General features: G+C 41.0%; 1 protein-coding gene across 1 annotated transcript in view; it reads left to right on the top strand.

The window, feature by feature from the left end:
- Positions 1-15,666, top strand: part of tg (thyroglobulin) — a 282,508-nt gene extending 266,842 nt beyond the window's left edge. Inside the window, exons 46-48 of the mRNA XM_052023465.1 lie at positions 6,139-6,273; positions 7,569-7,762; positions 15,466-15,666. Of these exons, the coding sequence (XP_051879425.1) occupies positions 6,139-6,273; positions 7,569-7,762; positions 15,466-15,569 (433 nt within the window). The 3' untranslated portion in view covers positions 15,570-15,666. The remainder of the gene's footprint in view (positions 1-6,138; positions 6,274-7,568; positions 7,763-15,465) is intronic.
- Positions 15,667-19,350: the final 3,684 nt, after the last annotated feature.

Raw genomic sequence — 19,350 nt, 5'->3', positions numbered from 1 at the left:
CATGCTCCAGATCATGGCTGCAAATCTGTTCTACAGGAGTGATTTCTGGTAATGAGCAGAAGATCAAAATGAGATAATGTACTGTTTGCTTTTGTGCACCACATGATTCAATTTAAATAAAAATGAATCATAATGGAAAACTAAGGACTTACAGGGGGTTGTGTAAATTCTGAAATTTTCCTTCAGAGTTCCCCATCTATTAAACTAACATAAGGAAAAGCATGAGTATGCATGGAAAAGAACAACGACATGCCACTACTTTCAAAATGTTTAACCATGCATGAACGGCCATGGACAGCAAAAACATACCTTCACAACCAATGAATCTTACTTGAGCATCAATTTAAGGCAACCTGCTTGGGTACTGAACAATCCAAATGACTTCAGCAACAAATTCAATTTCCAGGTGCAACCACCACAAGTCTAGGTGACCTGTTGTAGGTAAATGGAGCTCCAAGTCACAAAGAGTCCAGTCATTAAAAAAATTGCAGTCCTTTTATAGGCCTCTCATGCCCATATTTCTGTGGATAAGGATTTACAAAAAATGCCACAGTAATTAAAGTTTATTTTCCATGAACTTGGATAGTTCCAGTATGGCTTTTTTGATGATCAGTCCCCTTTAGATCTTGGGAGAAGCTTCTTCATCCTGGCATATGTTTGGCTCTATTTCACTTCTTATGGAGGTGTAGTTTTGTAGCCAGATCTGTTAACTAATCTTTCTCCACCTTATTCCTTACTATCTGGTTTTTAGTGACTTTCTTCTGCTGCTCCTTTTGCGACCCTTTCCTTTCTTTTGTCCATGTCTTTTCCTCTCAGAGTAGAGGTTTTCCACTCCCCTTGGTTAGTGCATTATACTAAAATAAGAGCAGTTCAAAGACAAAGAATGTTAATGGGAATAAACCACAAGCAATCATTTCAAATTTTTCTTTGAGCTGCTTCTAAATGCAAAGGTTAACACAGAGATATTTACACCAGCGCAGGCATATTGACCTGAATGGTTTCCTTCTATGCTGTAAGATTTTCTGCTTCTAGCAAGTTTCTAAATATTAATAATATTTTAATTATATTGCAATTCAGTTTAAAATACTTTCCCTTTAAATAAGATGTCTGATTACCATTGGGGAACTGCACTGGCTTCTGAGTTGCAGTATCATCTCCCATAAATTCAGTACTCAATAACTTCTCAATTACTGTTTTGAAGAAATGTATTTAATTGATGAAAGCTGCTCAAAGATATAATACTGAGATGACTTTCTGGAAATAACCTTCTTATTATGTTTGGCATTGAAGAGGAATTTGTTTTTGGAAATGGAAATATGGATATCAAAAAGTCATTGTTATTGTGAAATGAGGCTCTCTTAAACCAGCAAGAATCCAAGATATGTATAGAGAACTGATGATGAAGGCAGAGAAGGAGTCCTGGTATTCTAATGCGAAGCAGAGATTTTGAATTATAGGACATGCAGCATGGGGGAAGTGTGCAGGGTAGGGTGCTTGTTGTGTTGGGAGGAGGGTGGGTGGGAGTATCAGCTATGCTGGGGAAGCAATGGTTCAAACCAACGCCATTGGCTGGAGCTGTTTAGATTTGACTCAGTATCATTCTTTTTCAGAAGCTCTCCTTTCCAAAAGGTTCCAATATACATTTTAAGAAATTCATTTCAGAGATTAATGTTTACTGCAAAGTTTAAAAGCAATAGTTACAAAGATCATTGTCTTTGTGGTTGGTGATGCCAAACTGAGAAGATAAAAGCTAGAGGAGGAAAGGAGGTTAAGACTGAAGTAGGTCAAGTTTTAAGATAACATTATAAGCAATGTTTCATATACATATTTAACATAGTAAGACACCCTAAACTGCTTCACAGGGTCACAATCAAAGAAGATTTGACACAAGTCATGATTGGAGATATTTCCGCAACTAACCCAAGCCTTGGTCAAAGATAAAGGCTTTAAGGACTATCTTCAAAAGGAATAAGAGTTGAAGAAATTAAGGGACAGAATTCCAAAGCTTAAAGTGTTGGTAGAAAGAAGTCATGGTTACCAACAAAGGGGAAAGAAAACATAAATTTGGGGATACATCTTGAGTAACATGGAAGAGGGGTATGTGATATTTTGTGTTCAGCTTGCAACAATCTTAAACCAACAACTATCTGAAGGTCATATCTGCATTGTGTGATTACAAACAGGAAGCTGATATTTAGGCATGCTTTTAGCATTAATGATGAATTGCAAATTCCTCCCTCACTACCTTTCTTTTGGTTGAACAGAGTAAGAGAAGCTATACTAAGAAGGTCTACAAGATCTTAAACATTCTTTGAATTTTATTCACATCCAGCTGCCAATGTCACAAAGGCAGCTGCCTTTCATTGCTTTGATGTAACAAGGACATGGAAACTTATCATTGCCATTTTTACCTGATGGCAGTGTCATTACTGGCCTCAATTATGGCTCTGGCTGGAGCTGAATTGCCCAGGTTGGTGATATGAACATTGGTGCAGCCTCTTTCTCCAATAATGGCAAAATCTAACATGTGCTGGTGCCTGGATCATGGATTTTGCCATGAAGTCTTGTGCTTGTCTGTCTTGATTATGACACAATTGTGTTCCAAGTATTTTGTGAGGAGGAGGACTCCACTGGGATTACCCTTCTCTACTCCCTCCTTGCCAATCACATCTTGCCAGAGGATTGCATCCTTTTCAACCCTGGCATTGAAATTGCCCAGGAGGATCAGTTTTTCCTCAGTCAAATTAGAAGTCTTTCTTGTCCACATCCACGGTTGGGTCTTTTGTGCTGATGATCACTGTAGCATGCCGGTTCTACATTAGAGTGAGCCAAAGGTTGCCAGATGAAAGGAGGAAATCATTTAAGGATTTCTCAAAACTTTCTTGACCATTCCAACTGACTCGTGGGAATCCCCAGCCCATGATCAATCGAAACTGAGAAGAAGCATAGAAACGTAGAAAATGGGGGCAGGAGTAGGCCATCTGATCCTTCAAGGCTACTCCACCTTTCAATAAGATCATGGCTAATTCAATTTCAATACCATATTTCTGCTCCTTCCTATTGATGTCTTATAAAAAATGATAGTATAAAATAAGCTGTCTACCTCTTAAGTACATTCAATATTTGGCCTTCGCTGCTTTCTGTGGTTTATCACCCTCTGAGTGAAAAAAAATTCTTTTTATATAATTTCTAAATATCTTAAACCAAACACTGAGGCTGTGATCCCTAGTTCCTGCCCTCTCTGCCTGAATAAATTTCCTCTATATTACCAGCCTATGTAGCTCCATCAGAATGTTGTACCTTTCCATAAGACATAGGAGCAGAATTAGGTCATTCGGCCTATCGAATCTGCTCCGCCATTTGATCATGGCTGATTTAATTTTCCCTCTCAACCCCATTCTCTTGCCTTCTCCCTGTAACCTTTGACATCCTTACCAAGAACCTATCAATCTTTGCTTTAAATATACCCAATGACTTGGCCTCCACAGCCGTCTGTGGCAATGAATTCCACAGATACGCCACCCTCTGGCTAAAGAAATTCCTCCTCATCTCTATTCTAAAGGGACGTCCTTCTATTCTGAGGCTGTGCCCTCTGATCCTAGACTCTCTCACTACTGGAAACATCCTAACATCCTCTCCACATCCACTCTATCCAGGCCTTTCAATATTCGGTAGGTTTCAATGAGATTCCCCACCGCCACCGCCACTGCCACCTCCCCGCACCCCCCACCCACCCCCCCCCCCCCCCCCCCGCCCAGAGCCATCAAACGCTCCTCATACTTTAACCCTTTCATCCACAAGATCATTCTCATAAACGTCCTCTGGACCCTCTCCAATGCCAGCACATCTTTCCTCAGATATGGGGCCCAAAATTACTCTCAATACTCCAATGTGTTCTGACCAATGCCTTATAAAGCCTTAGCACTACATCCTTGCTTTTATATTCTAGTCCTCTCAAAATGAATGTAAACATTGCATTTGCCTTCCTTACTATCGACTCAACCTGCAAGTTAACATTTAGGGAATCCTGCACTAGGACTCCTAAGTCCCTTTGCACCTCTGACTTCTGAATTCGTTCCCCGTTTAGAAAATAGTCTATGCCTTTATTTCTTCTACCAAAGTACATGACCATACACTTCCCTATGCTGTATTCCATCTGCATCTTCTTTGCCCATTCTCCCAACCTGTCCAAATCCTTCTGCAGACTCCCTGCTTCCTCAACGCTACCTGCCCCAACTATCTTTGTATCATTCACAAACTTGGCCACAAAGCCATCAATTCCATCATCCAGATATGACCAGTCTCATTCTGTCAGTGTGGCCAGTCTCATTCTGCTGAACTCTACTGAATACAGGCCAAGCCAACACAACCTCTCTTCAGATGACAGTCTCACCTCCCAGGAATCACCCTGGTGATAACATTTGGGATGGCTTTGAGAACCTCAAGTTGAAGTACACAGAACCCAGCATGAGCACTAGAAGGTGTGTACCACCTCCCAAACTACCCATTGCCTACCCCATCGAGAACCTCATGATCCACCAGTAGCAGAGTCTAGAAGTCTCACATTGGCTTCAGAACCCATAGAACGGGAATGGAACCAAATCATCCTTGACCCTTAGGGACTGCCTAAGACAAAAAAAAGTTCTATTTGGACCAAAATGGTAACTGATACACTGGTCAGATTGGACAGTATATATCTCCTTTCCCATGGAATGTCTTGAACATCATTTGTCCAATGTAGCCTCATGATCACATTCCCCAAAGTAAGGAAGACACTATTGATGCCATATGTCGAGATCTGAAGTCTTTAGGGATGTGTGTGTGACAAGGTATTCTGCTGTATACTTCAATCTCATCAGTCTCCTGCTGAGAATCAGACATGTTCACAACTCCACAATTTGGGTTCAGTCCTGACCTCCATTGATGTCTGTGTGGAGTTTGCACATTCTCCCTTTGACTGTGTTGGCTTCCTCCAAATGTGGTTTAAAGGACCTGTTTCCATTGCCATGTGTCTCTATGATTCTGAGTCTAAAAGATTAGCAAGGTTGTGCGAGTATATTGGTGTGAATGGTAAATCTGATGCAGGTTGATTGGTTATTCTTTGTGAGAAGTGCTATGTGTCTGACATGTGGCATCGTTACTTGCCCTGCCAGAATCCTTAATGTGAGCCATCTGTCCCCAGTGCTGCCGAAACCGCAGCCCATCCTCCTCCGTCTTTATCTAACAGTGGTCTTAAGTAACAAAGAGGTCAAGCTGTTGTAACCACCTCCTGCAGCAGATTGTCCACCTCAGCATCAGCTCTACAAACAGGTGCAGGAGTGGGTGGCAGGGCAGGATATAAGTTCTATTTAATGCCTCTGCAGTTTGTACTTTCAGTCTCGGAATCATTTCTTTTCACTTGTGCTAGCTAAAGTTTAGTCAACTCATTGTATTTCCTTTTTATAAAGCTCCTGGATTTTAACATCATTTATTTTATCAGTTGTCTTTCTGTGGTTGCTTTAATACTGGACTGCAGCCTCTTAAGAGCAACATATTTGTAATTCTATACGGTCATTTGTATACTCCCTGCTTAAGCAGGGAACATGTTTAGATGAAGATCATTAATTGTTCTCACAGTATTTAATAAAGAGTTTTACCAGAACTGCTGATTCATCCTCCTTGTCCGGAGAATGGAAAATGACAGATGCATCCAACATTCCAGTGCCCATTGTGTAAGATTAAACAGTGAATGTCACAAAGCTCTTGAACTATATGTTACTGATGACTTGGCCCAATCTTCCCCTTACTCATTGCAGTTCTGAGGTGACTGATGAGGCTAATGTGAGACCTGCAGACTCTGTCACAGTTGGTGTAGGAGATGCTTGGTGGGATAGGGAGGTGGGTGGTTTAGGAGGTAGTGAGCTCCTTCTGCCATTTATGCTTGGCTTCTATACACTCCTAATGAAGGAAATCAAGATTATTAATGTCATTCTGAATGTTCACTGTAGAGAAATATATGGTTAGGATTTTCTTCTCTCTTTGGTCTCAAGGTGCTGAGGTAAGTTAATGGCTCCCCAAGGGATAACTGTCTGGTTTACTTCCATAATAGATTCAACTTTTAACCTCTACTCATGGGATTATGTTCTCTTCCTGTTTCAGTGCAAGTCTTTCCTCAGAGGCCCAGTTCATTTTCGGGTTGCCTCTCCGACCCGAGTCAGAACAGGTGTTCACAGTACAAGAGAAAAGTTTGTCACTCACATTAATCCAGTACGTTGCCAACTTTGTCAAATCGGGGTAAGTAGTGATTTCTTATATCATAACCCCACTTCTGGGATAAAGATCACGAGGAGTAAAGAGGACCACAAATAGAGAGGGACATAGAGAGAGAGAGAGATAAAAAAATCCAGAAAAAAGGGAGAAAAAGAGAGGGAAAGACAAATGAAGAGACAGTAATGTTATGATAGTCTTCATAAAAGGACATTAGCATTAATTTAAATGACTTTCAAACTATCCATTACAATACTACCAGCTAACAAACAATGCATTTGTGTGTTTTTTTTTCTCTCTTCTTTTATATTTGAAAAGAATTAGACAGATTTAGAACTCCCTCTGAAACCCATCCTTTCCATCAATCTCCTCTCCCCATTGTGAATTGGCTTTGGGGACCATTATGTTAAATTTACTAAAAAAAAGACAAATTTTGTTTTCTTACACTGTGTAAATGAAATTTATAATATCCTGGTCTCTTGAATATTCTTGAATTTAATTGTTCTTCTATTGGCACCCTTGCATTTAATTACCACAGCCCTAGATTCCATAATTCCCTCCCTACATCTCTCAAATACCTACCTCCCTTTTTTCCTTTAAGACAACGATTAAACGCCATCTCCTTGACCAAATTTTGGGTCTTCAGTCCTAATATCTCCTTATGTGGTCAGAGACTAATTTTGTTCAAAAACACTTCAGTGAAGTGCTTTGGAATGTTTGCTGTGTTAAAGTCGTTAAATTTAACCATTTGTTATTGTTGTTACTGTTGCGCTATCTTTAGAATTTAATTGCCTATTCACCTGCTTGACATTTTTATCACCTTTCTTCCCATAAAGAAACAATATGTCAACAATTGTAATGGAAACTGCCAATGTAAAATTGGCTGGCTTTAATTGCCAGCGATGATTCAGTAATGCCTCAATTTGGTGTGCCATGTAGTATTTCAGAGAGGCTCTTCTTCTTGACTCCACATGTATAATCCAACTGGAAATTGAGTAGTATAGAATATAATGATCATTTTAGAACAGTCAGTCAGTTCAAGCAATCCATGCTCCTTCACGACCATATTACATTAGTATCAACCACTGAGCATGCACATCATTCAATCACAAATTCCACTTGTTTATTCGCTAACTTTGATCTGCTGTGTATAGTCTCAGTTATAATGCTGATTGCAGATAATTTTTGATGCACAGGGGATGAGCCTTCTTTAAATTCTTCATGTGTACTTCATGGGCAGGGATCCCTAAGAGTAGTTTAAGCTCAACAAATTAACCTTGTGTTCTATTCTTAAAGTACTTCTTTTCTAATCCTTTTTTTAGCAACCCCAACTACCCCTTCTCCTTCTCCAGAAAATCTGTTGATGAAACTCTACCACTGTGGCTCAGCTTTTTGGATAATATGGATGGCAGCAACTACAAAGAATTTGACATGTCACTGAAAAATAAAAAAGGATTGAAGAAAACGGAGTGCTCATTCTGGTCTGACTATGTTCCAATGCTCCAGGCATCCTCAGGTGAGAGATCTGAAATTCTGGATATTAAACCAAAGCCCAGCATTTGTATTCCATTATTTTTACAGTCTCCTTCCAATCTTACAAATATCCTGTGCCTGATCTTAACACAGTACCAATGTGATTCAGTATGAGAGTGTGTAAAGAACTCTCCTAGCATCACTCTTGTTGGTGTAGTCTTCATAGATCTTTCACTTTGTCTGATAGATTGTTTTTCCCCTGACAATTCCAATTTTTTCAGATCATGGAATCATAATATTGTGCCCTTTGGCCCACAATATTGTGCCGGCCTTTAAACCCCACCTAAGACTATCTAACCCCTTCCTCCCACATATCCCTCTATTTTAAATTCCTCCATATGCTTATCTAGCAATCTCTTGAATTTGACCAATGTACCTGCCTCCACCACCATCCCAGGCAGTGCATTCCATGCCCTAACCACTCTCTGGGTAAAAAACCTTCCTCTGATATCTCCCTTGAACTTTCCACCCATTACTTTAAAGCCATGCCCTCTTGTATTGAGCATTGGTGCCCTGGGAAAGAGGCACTAGCTCTCCACTCTATCTATTCCTCTTAATATTTTGTACACCTCTATCCTGTTTCCTCTCATCCTCCTCCTTTCCAGTGAATAAAGCCCTAGCACCTTAAGCCTCTCCTCATATTCAATAATCTCCAATCCAGGCAGCATCCTGGTAAATCTCCTCTGCACCCTCTCCAATGCCTCCACATCCTTCCTATAATGAGGCGACCAGAACTGAACACAGTACTCTAAGTGTGGTCTAACTAGAGTTTTGTAAAGCTGCTTCATCACCTCGCGGCTCTTAAACTCGATCCCACGACTTATGAATGCTAACATCCCATAAGCTTTCTTAACTACCCTATCCACCTGTGAGGCAACTTTCAGTGATCTGTGGATATGAACCCCCAGATCCCTCTGCTCCTCTACACTGCCCAGAATCCTGCCATTAACTTTGTATTCCACCTTGGAGTTTGTCCTTCCAAAGTGTACCACCTAACACTTCTCCGGATTGAACTCCATCTGCCACTTCTCAGCCCAGCTCTGTATCCTATCAATGTCCCTCTGCAATCTTCGACAATCCTCCACACTATCCACAACACCACCAACCTTTGTGTCATCTGCAAACTTGACAACCCACCCTTCCACCCCCTCATCTAGGTCATTAATAAAAATCATGAGAAGTAGAGGTCCCAGAACCGATCCTTGTGGGATACCGTTAGTCACAGCCCTCCAATCCGAATGCACTCCCTCTACCACAACCCTCTGCTTTCTACAGGCAAGCCAATTTTGAATCCACATGGCCAAGCTTCCTTGGATCCCATGCCCTCTGACCTTCTGAAGAAGCCTACCATGTGGAACCTTGTCAAATGCCTTACTAAAATCCATGTAGACCACATCTACTGCATTACCCTCATCAACCTGCCTGGTCACCTCTTCAAAGAACCCTATCAGGCTTGTGAGACATGATCTGCCCTTCACAAAGCCATGCTGGCTGTCCCTGATCAGACCATGATTCTCTAAATGCACATAGATCTATCTCTAAGAATCCTTTCCAACAGCTTGCCCGCCACAGATGTAAGGCTCACCGGTCTATAATTCCCTGGACTATCCCTACTTTTTTTTGAATAAGGGGACAACATTTGCCACCTCCAATCCTCCAGTACCATTCCCATGGACAACGAGGACTCAAAGATCCTAGCCAACGGTTCAGCAATCTCCTCCCTTTCCTTGCGGAGCAGCCTGGGGAATATTCCATCAGGCCCCAGGGACTTATCTGTCCAATATTTTTTAACAGCTCCAACACATCCTCTCTCTTGATATCAACATGCTCTAGAACATTAACCTTACCAACACTGTCCTCAGCGTCATCAAGGCCCCTCTCCTTGGTGAATACTGAAGAGAAGTATTCATTGAGGACCTCGCCCACTTACACAGCTGCCAGGCACATCTTCCCACCTTTGTCTCTAATCGGGCCTACCTTTTACTCTCGTCATCCTTCTGCTCTTCACATAAGTGAAAAATGCCTTGGGATTTTCCTTAACCCTACTTGCCAAGGCCTTTTCATGTCCCCTTCTTGCTCTCCTCAGCCCCTTCTTAAGTTCCTTCCTTGCTACCCTATCTGATCCTTGCTGCCTAAACCTTATGTATGCTGCCTTCTTCTTCCTAACTAGATGTTGCACCTCTCTTGTCACCCACGGTTCCTTCACCCTGCCATTCCTTCTCTGCCTCACCGGGACAAATCTATCCCTAGCACCCTGCAAGAGATCCCTGAACAAAGACCACATCTCCATAGTACATTTCCCTTCAAAAATGTCATCCCAATTCACACTCGCAAGTTCTAGCCTTATAGCCTCATAATTTGCCCTTCCCCAATTAAATATCTTCCTGTCCTCTTTGCTCCTATCCTTGTCCATGACAATGCTAAAGGTTAGGGAGCAGTGGTCACTGTCCCCCAAATGCTCGCCCACTGATAGATCTATCACCTGACCCGGTTCATTACCTAATACTAGATCTAATATGGCATTCCCTCTAGTCGACCTGAATGAGGTCAGGAACTCACCAAGAGTGAAGTTGTATTCTTCCATTTTGCTGTCTTGCAGTTTTCCTAATTGCATTGAAATGCTATTGGTCACCTCTCACTTGCTTCCACGCTACAAGAAGTTCACATGAAGTTGCATGTGCCTGGAAACTATCCCGAATGAAACTGATCACATGGCTAAGAAAGTTCATTCTTTCCAATAGTAAAATTTGATCCTTGGTTTGAGTGTAGTGATAGCTAAGAATGCCACAATTTTATTGATCACTCCTGAATGGGGAGTGGAAACATCTGTCCAGGGTTCTTGTTCCGTGTGTGTGATGTATAAATGAATGCTGTATGAGGACAAACAGTCTCAATCAGGAAGCCATATATGGTTATACAGCCTACTATCTTTGAGTGTTAGAACTCATTCATTTTGAAGGGTTAGTGGAAAGTAACTCTTCATACAAGGACTCAATTTCAACAGGAAAGAAAAGGAGAGCTGAAAATCTCTTGTAGGAAATGGACAAAATTAAGGCAATCACTTAATCTATGCAGTTATTTAGTAGCTGAAATGGATCAGAGTAAAACACAATTCCTGAGCCTAATACCACTTCTTCAAAAAGACTGCTTCTGTTCGATTTTCCACACCTCCTGTTGAAAATATGTACCACATGTTTTTAAACATGTTCTTTCTGAGGATTCTTACAGATGCCATATTACAAAAGTTCTAGAATATTTAAAGAGCAAACAGCTTCCTTTTGTTCACTCTGGTTTGGATGGATGTATATTTATAAAGCAAAAGAATAATCATTCTCAAATTTTCAGAGGCTTCACTGTTTTGGAAAAAGACAGATGGATCAGGTTGCTCTTTCTCCTTCCCACCTTTCCTCATACCAGACTTTCCTTTCTTGTCTCTGATTCATGTTTCAATGCACCAAAGACTTTCATGTGTGAATGCAGAATGTGAATATCAACAGGCTATTCAAACAAGTTAGGCATCACCCCGAACACAATGAAGTCTCATCCAATTCTCTCAAAAAGAGAACTATTTTCTTGCCTGATTTAATGATAGGAACAGAGATTTCAAAAGGAGACTGTTTCTTCAGTAAATGCATAAGCTACTTTGTCGGCCTAATACATGTGGAGTTGATGCTCACAGAACAGTACACTACAGGAACAGACCCTTTGGCTCACGATGTCTGTGCCGACTATGGTGCCAAATTAAACTAATCCCTTCTGAGTGCACATGACCCATATCCCTCCATTTCCTGCATGTTCATGTGCCTGTCTAAATGTCTCTTAAATGCCACTCATGTCTGCTTCCACCACCACCCCTGGCAGCACGTTCCAGGTACCTGAGCCTAATACCACTTCTTCAAAAAGACGGCTTCTGTTCAATTTCCCCCACCTCCTGTTGAAAATATGTACCACATGTTTTTTAACATGTTCTTTTTGAGGATTCTTATGGATGTCATATTACTAAAGCTTCCTTTTGTTCACTCTGGTTTGGATGGATGTATATTTATAAAGCAAAATAATAATCATACTCAAATTTTCAGAGACTTGCCCCACATATCCACTTCAGACTTTCCTCCCAGGACCTTAAAGCTGTATCTTCCATATCTGACATTTCTACCCTGGGAAAAAGACTGACTATCTATCCTATCTATGACTCTCATAATTTTATATACTTCTATCAGGTCTCCCTCAGCTGCCAACGCTCCAGGAAAAAATAATCCAAGTTTGTCCAAACTCTTCTTATAGCTAATCCTCCCTAATCCAGGCGACATCCTGGTGAACTTCTTCTGCACCCTCTGCAAAGCCTCCACATTCTTCCTGTAATGCATCAACCAGAACTGCACATAATACTCCAAATGCAGCCTAACCATAGTTTTAAACAGCTGCATCATGACTTCCTGATCTTATACTCAATGCCCCAACTGATGAAGAAAAGCATGCCATATGCCTTCTTTACCATCTTATCTATTTGTGTTGCCACTTTCAGGGAGCTATGGACTTGGACTCCAAAAATCTATCTGTACGTTAATGTTCTTAAAGGTTCTGTCATTTTCTGTCTACTTTCCCCTACATTTTATGTCCCAAAGTGCAACACTTCACCCTTGCCCAAATTAATCTCAATCTACCATATCTCCGCCAATTCCTCCAACTGATCTATATCCTGCTGTGTCCTTTGACAACTTTCTTCACTATCCACACCTCCACCAATGTTTGTGTCACATGCAAACTGACTAATCAGCTGCATTTTCATCCAAGTCATTTGTATATCACAAACAAGAGGTCCCAACAATGATCCCTGTGGAACACCACTGGTTACAGACTTCCAGTCAGAGTAACATACCTCCATCACAACCCTCTGACTTCCACGTCAAGCCAACTTTGAATCCATACATTGGTAAATTCATGTTGGGGAGCAAGTGGTTAACCTCTGAACCAAACTCCTTTTGAGGTTAGTGGAAGAAATTAGCACCGATTCATTCAACTTCAGATGAGACAATTTTTCAAACTAAAATAATAATGTGCAATCAGCCTCTTAGTTTCAGATATGATGTATGGTAAGAACAGCAGGCCTGATGAGCAATGGACTTCCAGATGAAGGGTCTCAGCCTGAAATGTCGACACTTCCCTCCATAGATGCTGCCTGACCCACTGAGCTCCTCCAGCACTTTGTGTGTTGCTCTTAGTTCCATTATTGTTGCATTGTGTGTCCAGTGGTGTGGCAAACAATGAACTATATCAACCTTGCCTCTTTTTCATCTACCAAGTCTTACATTCCTATAGAAAATAGAACAGTACAGCACAGAAACAGGCCCTTTAGACCACTGATGCCGATCCAAACTAATCCCATCTGCGTGCACATGGTCTATATCTCTCCATCCCCTGCCTTTTCATGTGTCTGTCTAAATGCCTCTTAAATGTTGCTTCCTGCACCTTCCACTCACTATGTTTTAAAAAAAACTTACTCATAAATCTCTTTAAACTTGTCCCTTTTCACCTTAAACCTACGCTCTCTACTATTAGACACTTCCACCATGGGGAAAAAGATTCTGACAATCTATCCTCTCATAATTTTATACACTTTTATCAAACTGCCCCTCAGATTCCAACACTCGAGAGAAAGAAATCCAAGTTTATCTTGTAGCTAATACTCTGTAATGCAGGCAACATCCCGGTGCAAAGCCTCAATATTCTTCCTCTAATGCATCAACCAGAACTGCACGCAATACTCCAAACACAGCCTAACTAAAGCTTTATACCGCTGCAACGTGGTTTCCCAACTTTTATAAGGAACATCCTGACCGATGAAGGCAAATATGTCATACACTTTTACTGCCCTATCTACTTCTAAGATATCTTTATTAGTCACATGGACATCGAAACACACAGTGAAACGCACCTTTTGTGTCAAGTGTCCTGGGGGCAGCCTGCAAGTGTCACCACGCTTCCGGTGCCAACATAGCATGCCCACATCTTCCTAACCAGTATGTCTTTGGAATGTGGGAGAAAACTGGAGCACCCGGAGGAAACCCATGCAGACAAGGGGAAAATGTACAAACTCCTTACAGACTGAGGGCAGAATTCAGACAGCTATGGACTTGGACCCCAAGATCCCTCTACTTCAAAGTTTCTAAGAGCCCTGCCATTTACTGTATACTTTCCTCTTACATTTGACCTCCCAAAGTGTAACACCTCTCACTTGTCCGGATTAAGCTCCATCTGCCAATTCTAAGCTGATATTTCCAGCTGGTCTACATCCTGCTGAATCCTTTGACAACCCTCCTCACTATCCACAACTCTGCCAATTTTTGTGTCATCTGCTAACTTACTAATCAGCCCACCTACATTTTCATCCAAATCATTTACATATATATCACAAAGAACAGGGGTTCAAGCACTGATCCCTGCAGAACACCACTGGGCACAGAATAACAGTCCACCACTACCCTCTTTCTTCTATGGCCAAGGCAATTTTGAATCCAGTCTACCAACTCTCCATGAATCCCATGTGCCTTAATTTTCTTGATCAGCCTACAATGAGGGACCTGTCGATAGCTTTACTTATGTATATACATCCACTGCCCTGCCATAATCGAACATCTTTGTCACCTCCTCAAAAAAACTCTATCAAGTTTGTAAAACATGACCTCCCCTGCCATGCTGACTATCCTGAATGTCTATGCTTTTCCAATTGTGAGTAGACCCTATCTCTAACAATCTTCTCCAATAATTTCCCCACCACTGATGTAAGGCTCACCAGACTATAATTTCCTGGTATGTTCTCACTGATTTGAAAGGCAATTTAGGCCAGCATTCAGGCCAAAATTTCACAGATTATACATATAGATAGTCAAGTCAAGGTGTGAGGAGTCCCAACTTTAAGTTTGTGAAAGATGTGGCCTTTTATGGAGACTATCCTCAAGCCAATTGTTGAAGAAAGGATGCTGGAAAATTGTAGACCGTAAGGAAGTATTTATATAGCAATTTCCTTCAATAGATTAAAGGCAGTGAGGCAGAATCTGTGACATTGGAGTTTAAACCTGGATTATGAAAGAAATGAACTCGAGGATTAAATGATCTATTCTCATTCATTACCTGGAACCAAGCATGAGGAAAGGGTGATCAGGAGCATTGGGTCTTCCTGTAATCATTAAGAAACTGTGGCCACATTTATTTGTGTATATGTGCCCCTCCAAAATTAGACAGGTTTAAATTCCTGTTCACACCCCTTGCTGAAGGTACTTTGTGAGGATGGTAAAGATCGATATACTGTATATTTTCATCATCAGTAATATCATATCCATTATTTCATTTTCACTATAAGTGGATTATGTGTGTGAAATAAGGAAAGAAAAGTTTGGATTTAATTGTAAATACATTGCCAAGAGGTATCAAAGAAGCTTTAAATTGTAAGATACTATCTGAATGCAATGAACTGTTGATATATTAGCAGCTGTGTGCACATATGCCATGCCATTTGCAATTTTTTTCATATGTTCTGGTTTTAATTTTCACCTGTGAATTATATTACTGTAATCATTTAGAATTACCAATATTACCCGATCTAAATGTCATGCACATTTAGACCATTAACTATATTTTGCCACCTGCACTGTGCCTTGGGACTTTCATCCATATTTTGTATTTCAGGCAACGTTTCTGAGAATAAGATAAGCAAAGTTCAACGTGAGCTATTGCTCCCACCACCAGTCACACAAAGACACCCACTGCAAGGAAAAGAAACTTATAAATAACATAAAATGTGTCCATCACAAAAGACTTCAAACATTAATTCTGATTTACCTTGAAAGAAAATTAATATAATATAGGAAAGAATAGAAAATAGTGAAATAAAACAATCATTAAAAGTTTTTGTGTGGTTCCTTTGCCTGAACGTGAACACTGATCTCATTTACATTAACTAACCAAGTGAATAAATACACAATTGATAAGTCTATCAATAGCAAGGTCATAATTTCCGTACCCTATTTTGTAAAAAGGGTATACTTATTAAGTTTATTCACTGTTTAATTGATAGCTAAAAGCAAATGAATTAACTGCTGTAAACAGATAATAACAGTCCCAATTATCTGATGTGAATAAACATAATTTGATCATCTACACATCTTGCATTTATGGATAGGAGTGAACTAAAGTTTTAAAATACTCAGAGGGTAGGGCAGCATCTACAGAGAGAGATAAACAGAGGACACATTGCGTATCCATGAGTCCAGGATGAACTCTTGAATTCTTGATCTCCCAATCTACATCATTGTAGCCCTTGCAGTTTATTTGTCTACCTACACTGCACTTTCTCTATAACACTATATTCTGCATTCTGTTTTCTTTCTACTGCCATGATGTAATTATGTATGGCATGATCTGTCTGGATGGCATGCAGAACAAAAGGCTTCTCACTGTATTTTAGAACGTGTGACAATAATAAACCAATTTCAGGCACTTTGAACTTTGATTGCTTCAATTCCTCAGAGTGAACAATCCCCGGCTCTTCAAATTCTTATTGCTCAGTTTCGTTGATCTTGGTAACAGTTCAGTTACCCTTTCCTCTCTGTGCAGCTGCACCAACTCTAGAACCACTTGATATGGGCTCAAGTGTAGAGGGACAAAATTAATTGCACATTCTTTTCCCATCTCTTGTTTCCTATGTTCTTGCATAGAAGCTTAGTTTGGAAATTGATGGAATTGAATCTTCAAACTAAAGCTGTAATAATACACTTTTTTGTAACCTCATGGCTTTTCCTGTGCCTGTTTCCTTTTTCTCTGCCTCCATGACTGGACATTTTGATTAATTTCCACCATCTTGGACACACAACCATTATTGATATGTAAATCTTGCCAGTAAACCCCAGATTTTCCAATGCAAATGGTATCACAAACAAGTTGAGGGGAGTTGGGGGGGTACATGCAGGAGCACAGCACCAGCATCTTTACTAAACTGCTTATCTGATGCAATGTGCCTGTGATGCTGCTGCAAGCAAGTTTTTCGTTGCATCTGTGCAGACATATATCTGTGCATATGACAACAAACTCGACTTTGACGTTGACTTTGACCACCCCACGAACCACCAAAGATATCATGCATAGTGTGAGGCTTGGGCTGCATAATATTACGGATATATGCACATAATTCTCCAAAAAACCACAAATTCAAATTACTGAGCAGACTCCTGATCTGCATGTTTCATCATCATAAAAAGGAGAGCTGGACGAAGGGCCTGGAAGGGTGTAGGTTTGGGGAACAGAATGAGGAAAGTGGATTGCAGGGAAATGGGTGTCCATGTGGAAAACTAGATCAGAGCTCTGTTCCAGTCCTCTCTGTCTTGGCTGTCATTACTGATGTGAGGTTGATCAGGGATTCCTCAGCTGGGAATCTTTTTAAAGCAATAATTTAAGTCCAAGTCTTTTTGCATTCTGAAGTACAGGGCCGTGGATATAAACCAGACTGTGAAATACGTATCAGGTGTTGCTAGTCAGCAGTAAGTACATAGAAAGGAAACAGCAATGTGAACAGATTTGGATTTTCCACACATTGTAATTATCCTTAGGCATTTTTTATGTTTGTTTTTTATTTTCCTTAGTAACTCTTAAATTCCCACAAAGTATTGTACTATGTTTTTACATTTTGCTCTCTCTCCCTCTCTCGGCATCATTACTAAGACCAATGGACTTGCCAAGAGAATCTGTCTTGTCTGAAGCAACACACTAAAAGCTGGAGGAACTCAGCAGGTCAGGCTGAGACCCTTCACCTGGACTGAAAGGTAGAGGGGAAGATAGCCAGTATAAAAAGGTGGAGGGAAGGGGTGGAGCAAGACATAGCAGGTGATAGGTGGATCCAGGTGAGGGAGGGGGTGATAAGCAGGTGGGGGGAAGATGAGAGTGGAAATAGTGACAGAAGCTGGGAGGTGATGGGTGGAAGCAACAAAGGGCTGAAGATGATGGAATCTGGAGCGTGGAATCAAGGGGAGGGCAGATGGGAGCAGTGGGGGAGGGGAACCAGAGAGAGGAGTATGTGGGTGATGGGCAGCTGGAGATGTTGGAGGAGGTGAAAGAAACAACGTGATGGGGGCTGGAGTGAGTGTAAAAAAAGCCGGGTGGATCAGGAGGAGAGAGTAAAGGAACAGAGTGGAGCAGTTTACAGAAAGTTGAAGAATTCAATGTTCATGCCATTGGGTTTTAGATTCTGTCTTGGTCTGAGTTGATAGGCCAAAAGGAGTAAGGACTAGCAAGTTAAACTATGTGATGGCTGCTCTGACCCCACCCTCTAATACTACTGAATCTTATCTGTAGGTAGCATAGGCTTACTCTAGTTTGAATGTACATTTCAGTGCCTGCAGCCCTGTGCCTGTATGACATTGATGAGTTCAGGATATAAGCTCTTACAAATAAAATAGGTGGTGCCATTGAGAGTGAAGATGGCAGTCGAGCTTGACAAAGGGATCTTGATCAGCTAGTTAAGTGGGACGAGGAATGGCAAATGGAGTTTAACTCAGATAAGTGCAAGGTGATGCATTTTGGGAAGACAAATCAGGGTAGAACTTTCACAGTGAACAGTAGGGCCCTGAGGAGTCTTGTAGGACAGAGGGCCATAGGAGTGTAGGTACATGGTTCCCCGAAAGTGGCATTGTGGGTACACAGGGTAATGAGGAAGGCTTTTGGCACACTGACCTTCATCAATCGGGGCATTGAATATAGAAGTTGGGATGTTATGTTGCAGTTGTACAAGATGTTGGTGAGACTGCATTTGGAATATTGTGTTCAGTTTTGGTCATCTTGCTATAGGGAAAATGCCATTAAGCCAGAAAGAGTACAGAGGAGATTTCTGAGGATGTTGCCAGGACTCAAGAGACTGCGTTATGGAGAGAGGTTGAGTAGGTTGGGACTTTTATCACTGGAGTGTGGGAGAATGAGGGGTGATCTTACAGAGGTTTATAAAGTCATGAAGGGCATAGAAAGGGTGAATGCACACAGTCTTTTTCCCAGAGTTGGGGAATCAAGAACTAGAGGGCATAGGCTTAAGGTGAGAAGGGAGAGATTTAATTAGAACCTGACAAACAACTTCTTAAGGAAAGGTTTAAAGGGATATGGGCTGACCACAGGCAAATCGGACTAGCTTAGATGGGTATCTTGGTTGGCATAGACCATTTGGGCCAAAGGGCCCTTTTCTGTGCTGTATAACTCTATGACTCGACCTGAAAGATTCATTGACCTAATATATCGTCAAAATCGACACCAAAGTATGTGACTGGAAACTCACCTCACTACAGGATGAACTCAGTTTTCCCATTTCTTTCCTCTCTCCTGTCCTTTCCTCTTCTCTCTAGCTGTTTTACTATGATCTTATTTCTTAATCTCATCTAAAAAGATCACTTTGCCCATGACTTTAGCTCTTGGCTATTATTAGCTCAACATACCGAAGACACAAGAATAAAATGTCTCAGGATGCAACAAAACATGCACAAACAGGAAGAATAGAAAACCTAGAACTATCGAAAGCCTTGTTATGCTGACAGTTTC

The sequence above is a fragment of the Pristis pectinata genome, chromosome 9, assembly GCF_009764475.1.
Source record: "Pristis pectinata isolate sPriPec2 chromosome 9, sPriPec2.1.pri, whole genome shotgun sequence".
NCBI classification, from domain to species: Eukaryota; Metazoa; Chordata; class Chondrichthyes; order Rhinopristiformes; family Pristidae; genus Pristis; species Pristis pectinata.
The sequence above is the reverse complement of the archived record's forward strand: the minus strand, read 5'-3'. Positions and strand labels throughout refer to the sequence as shown.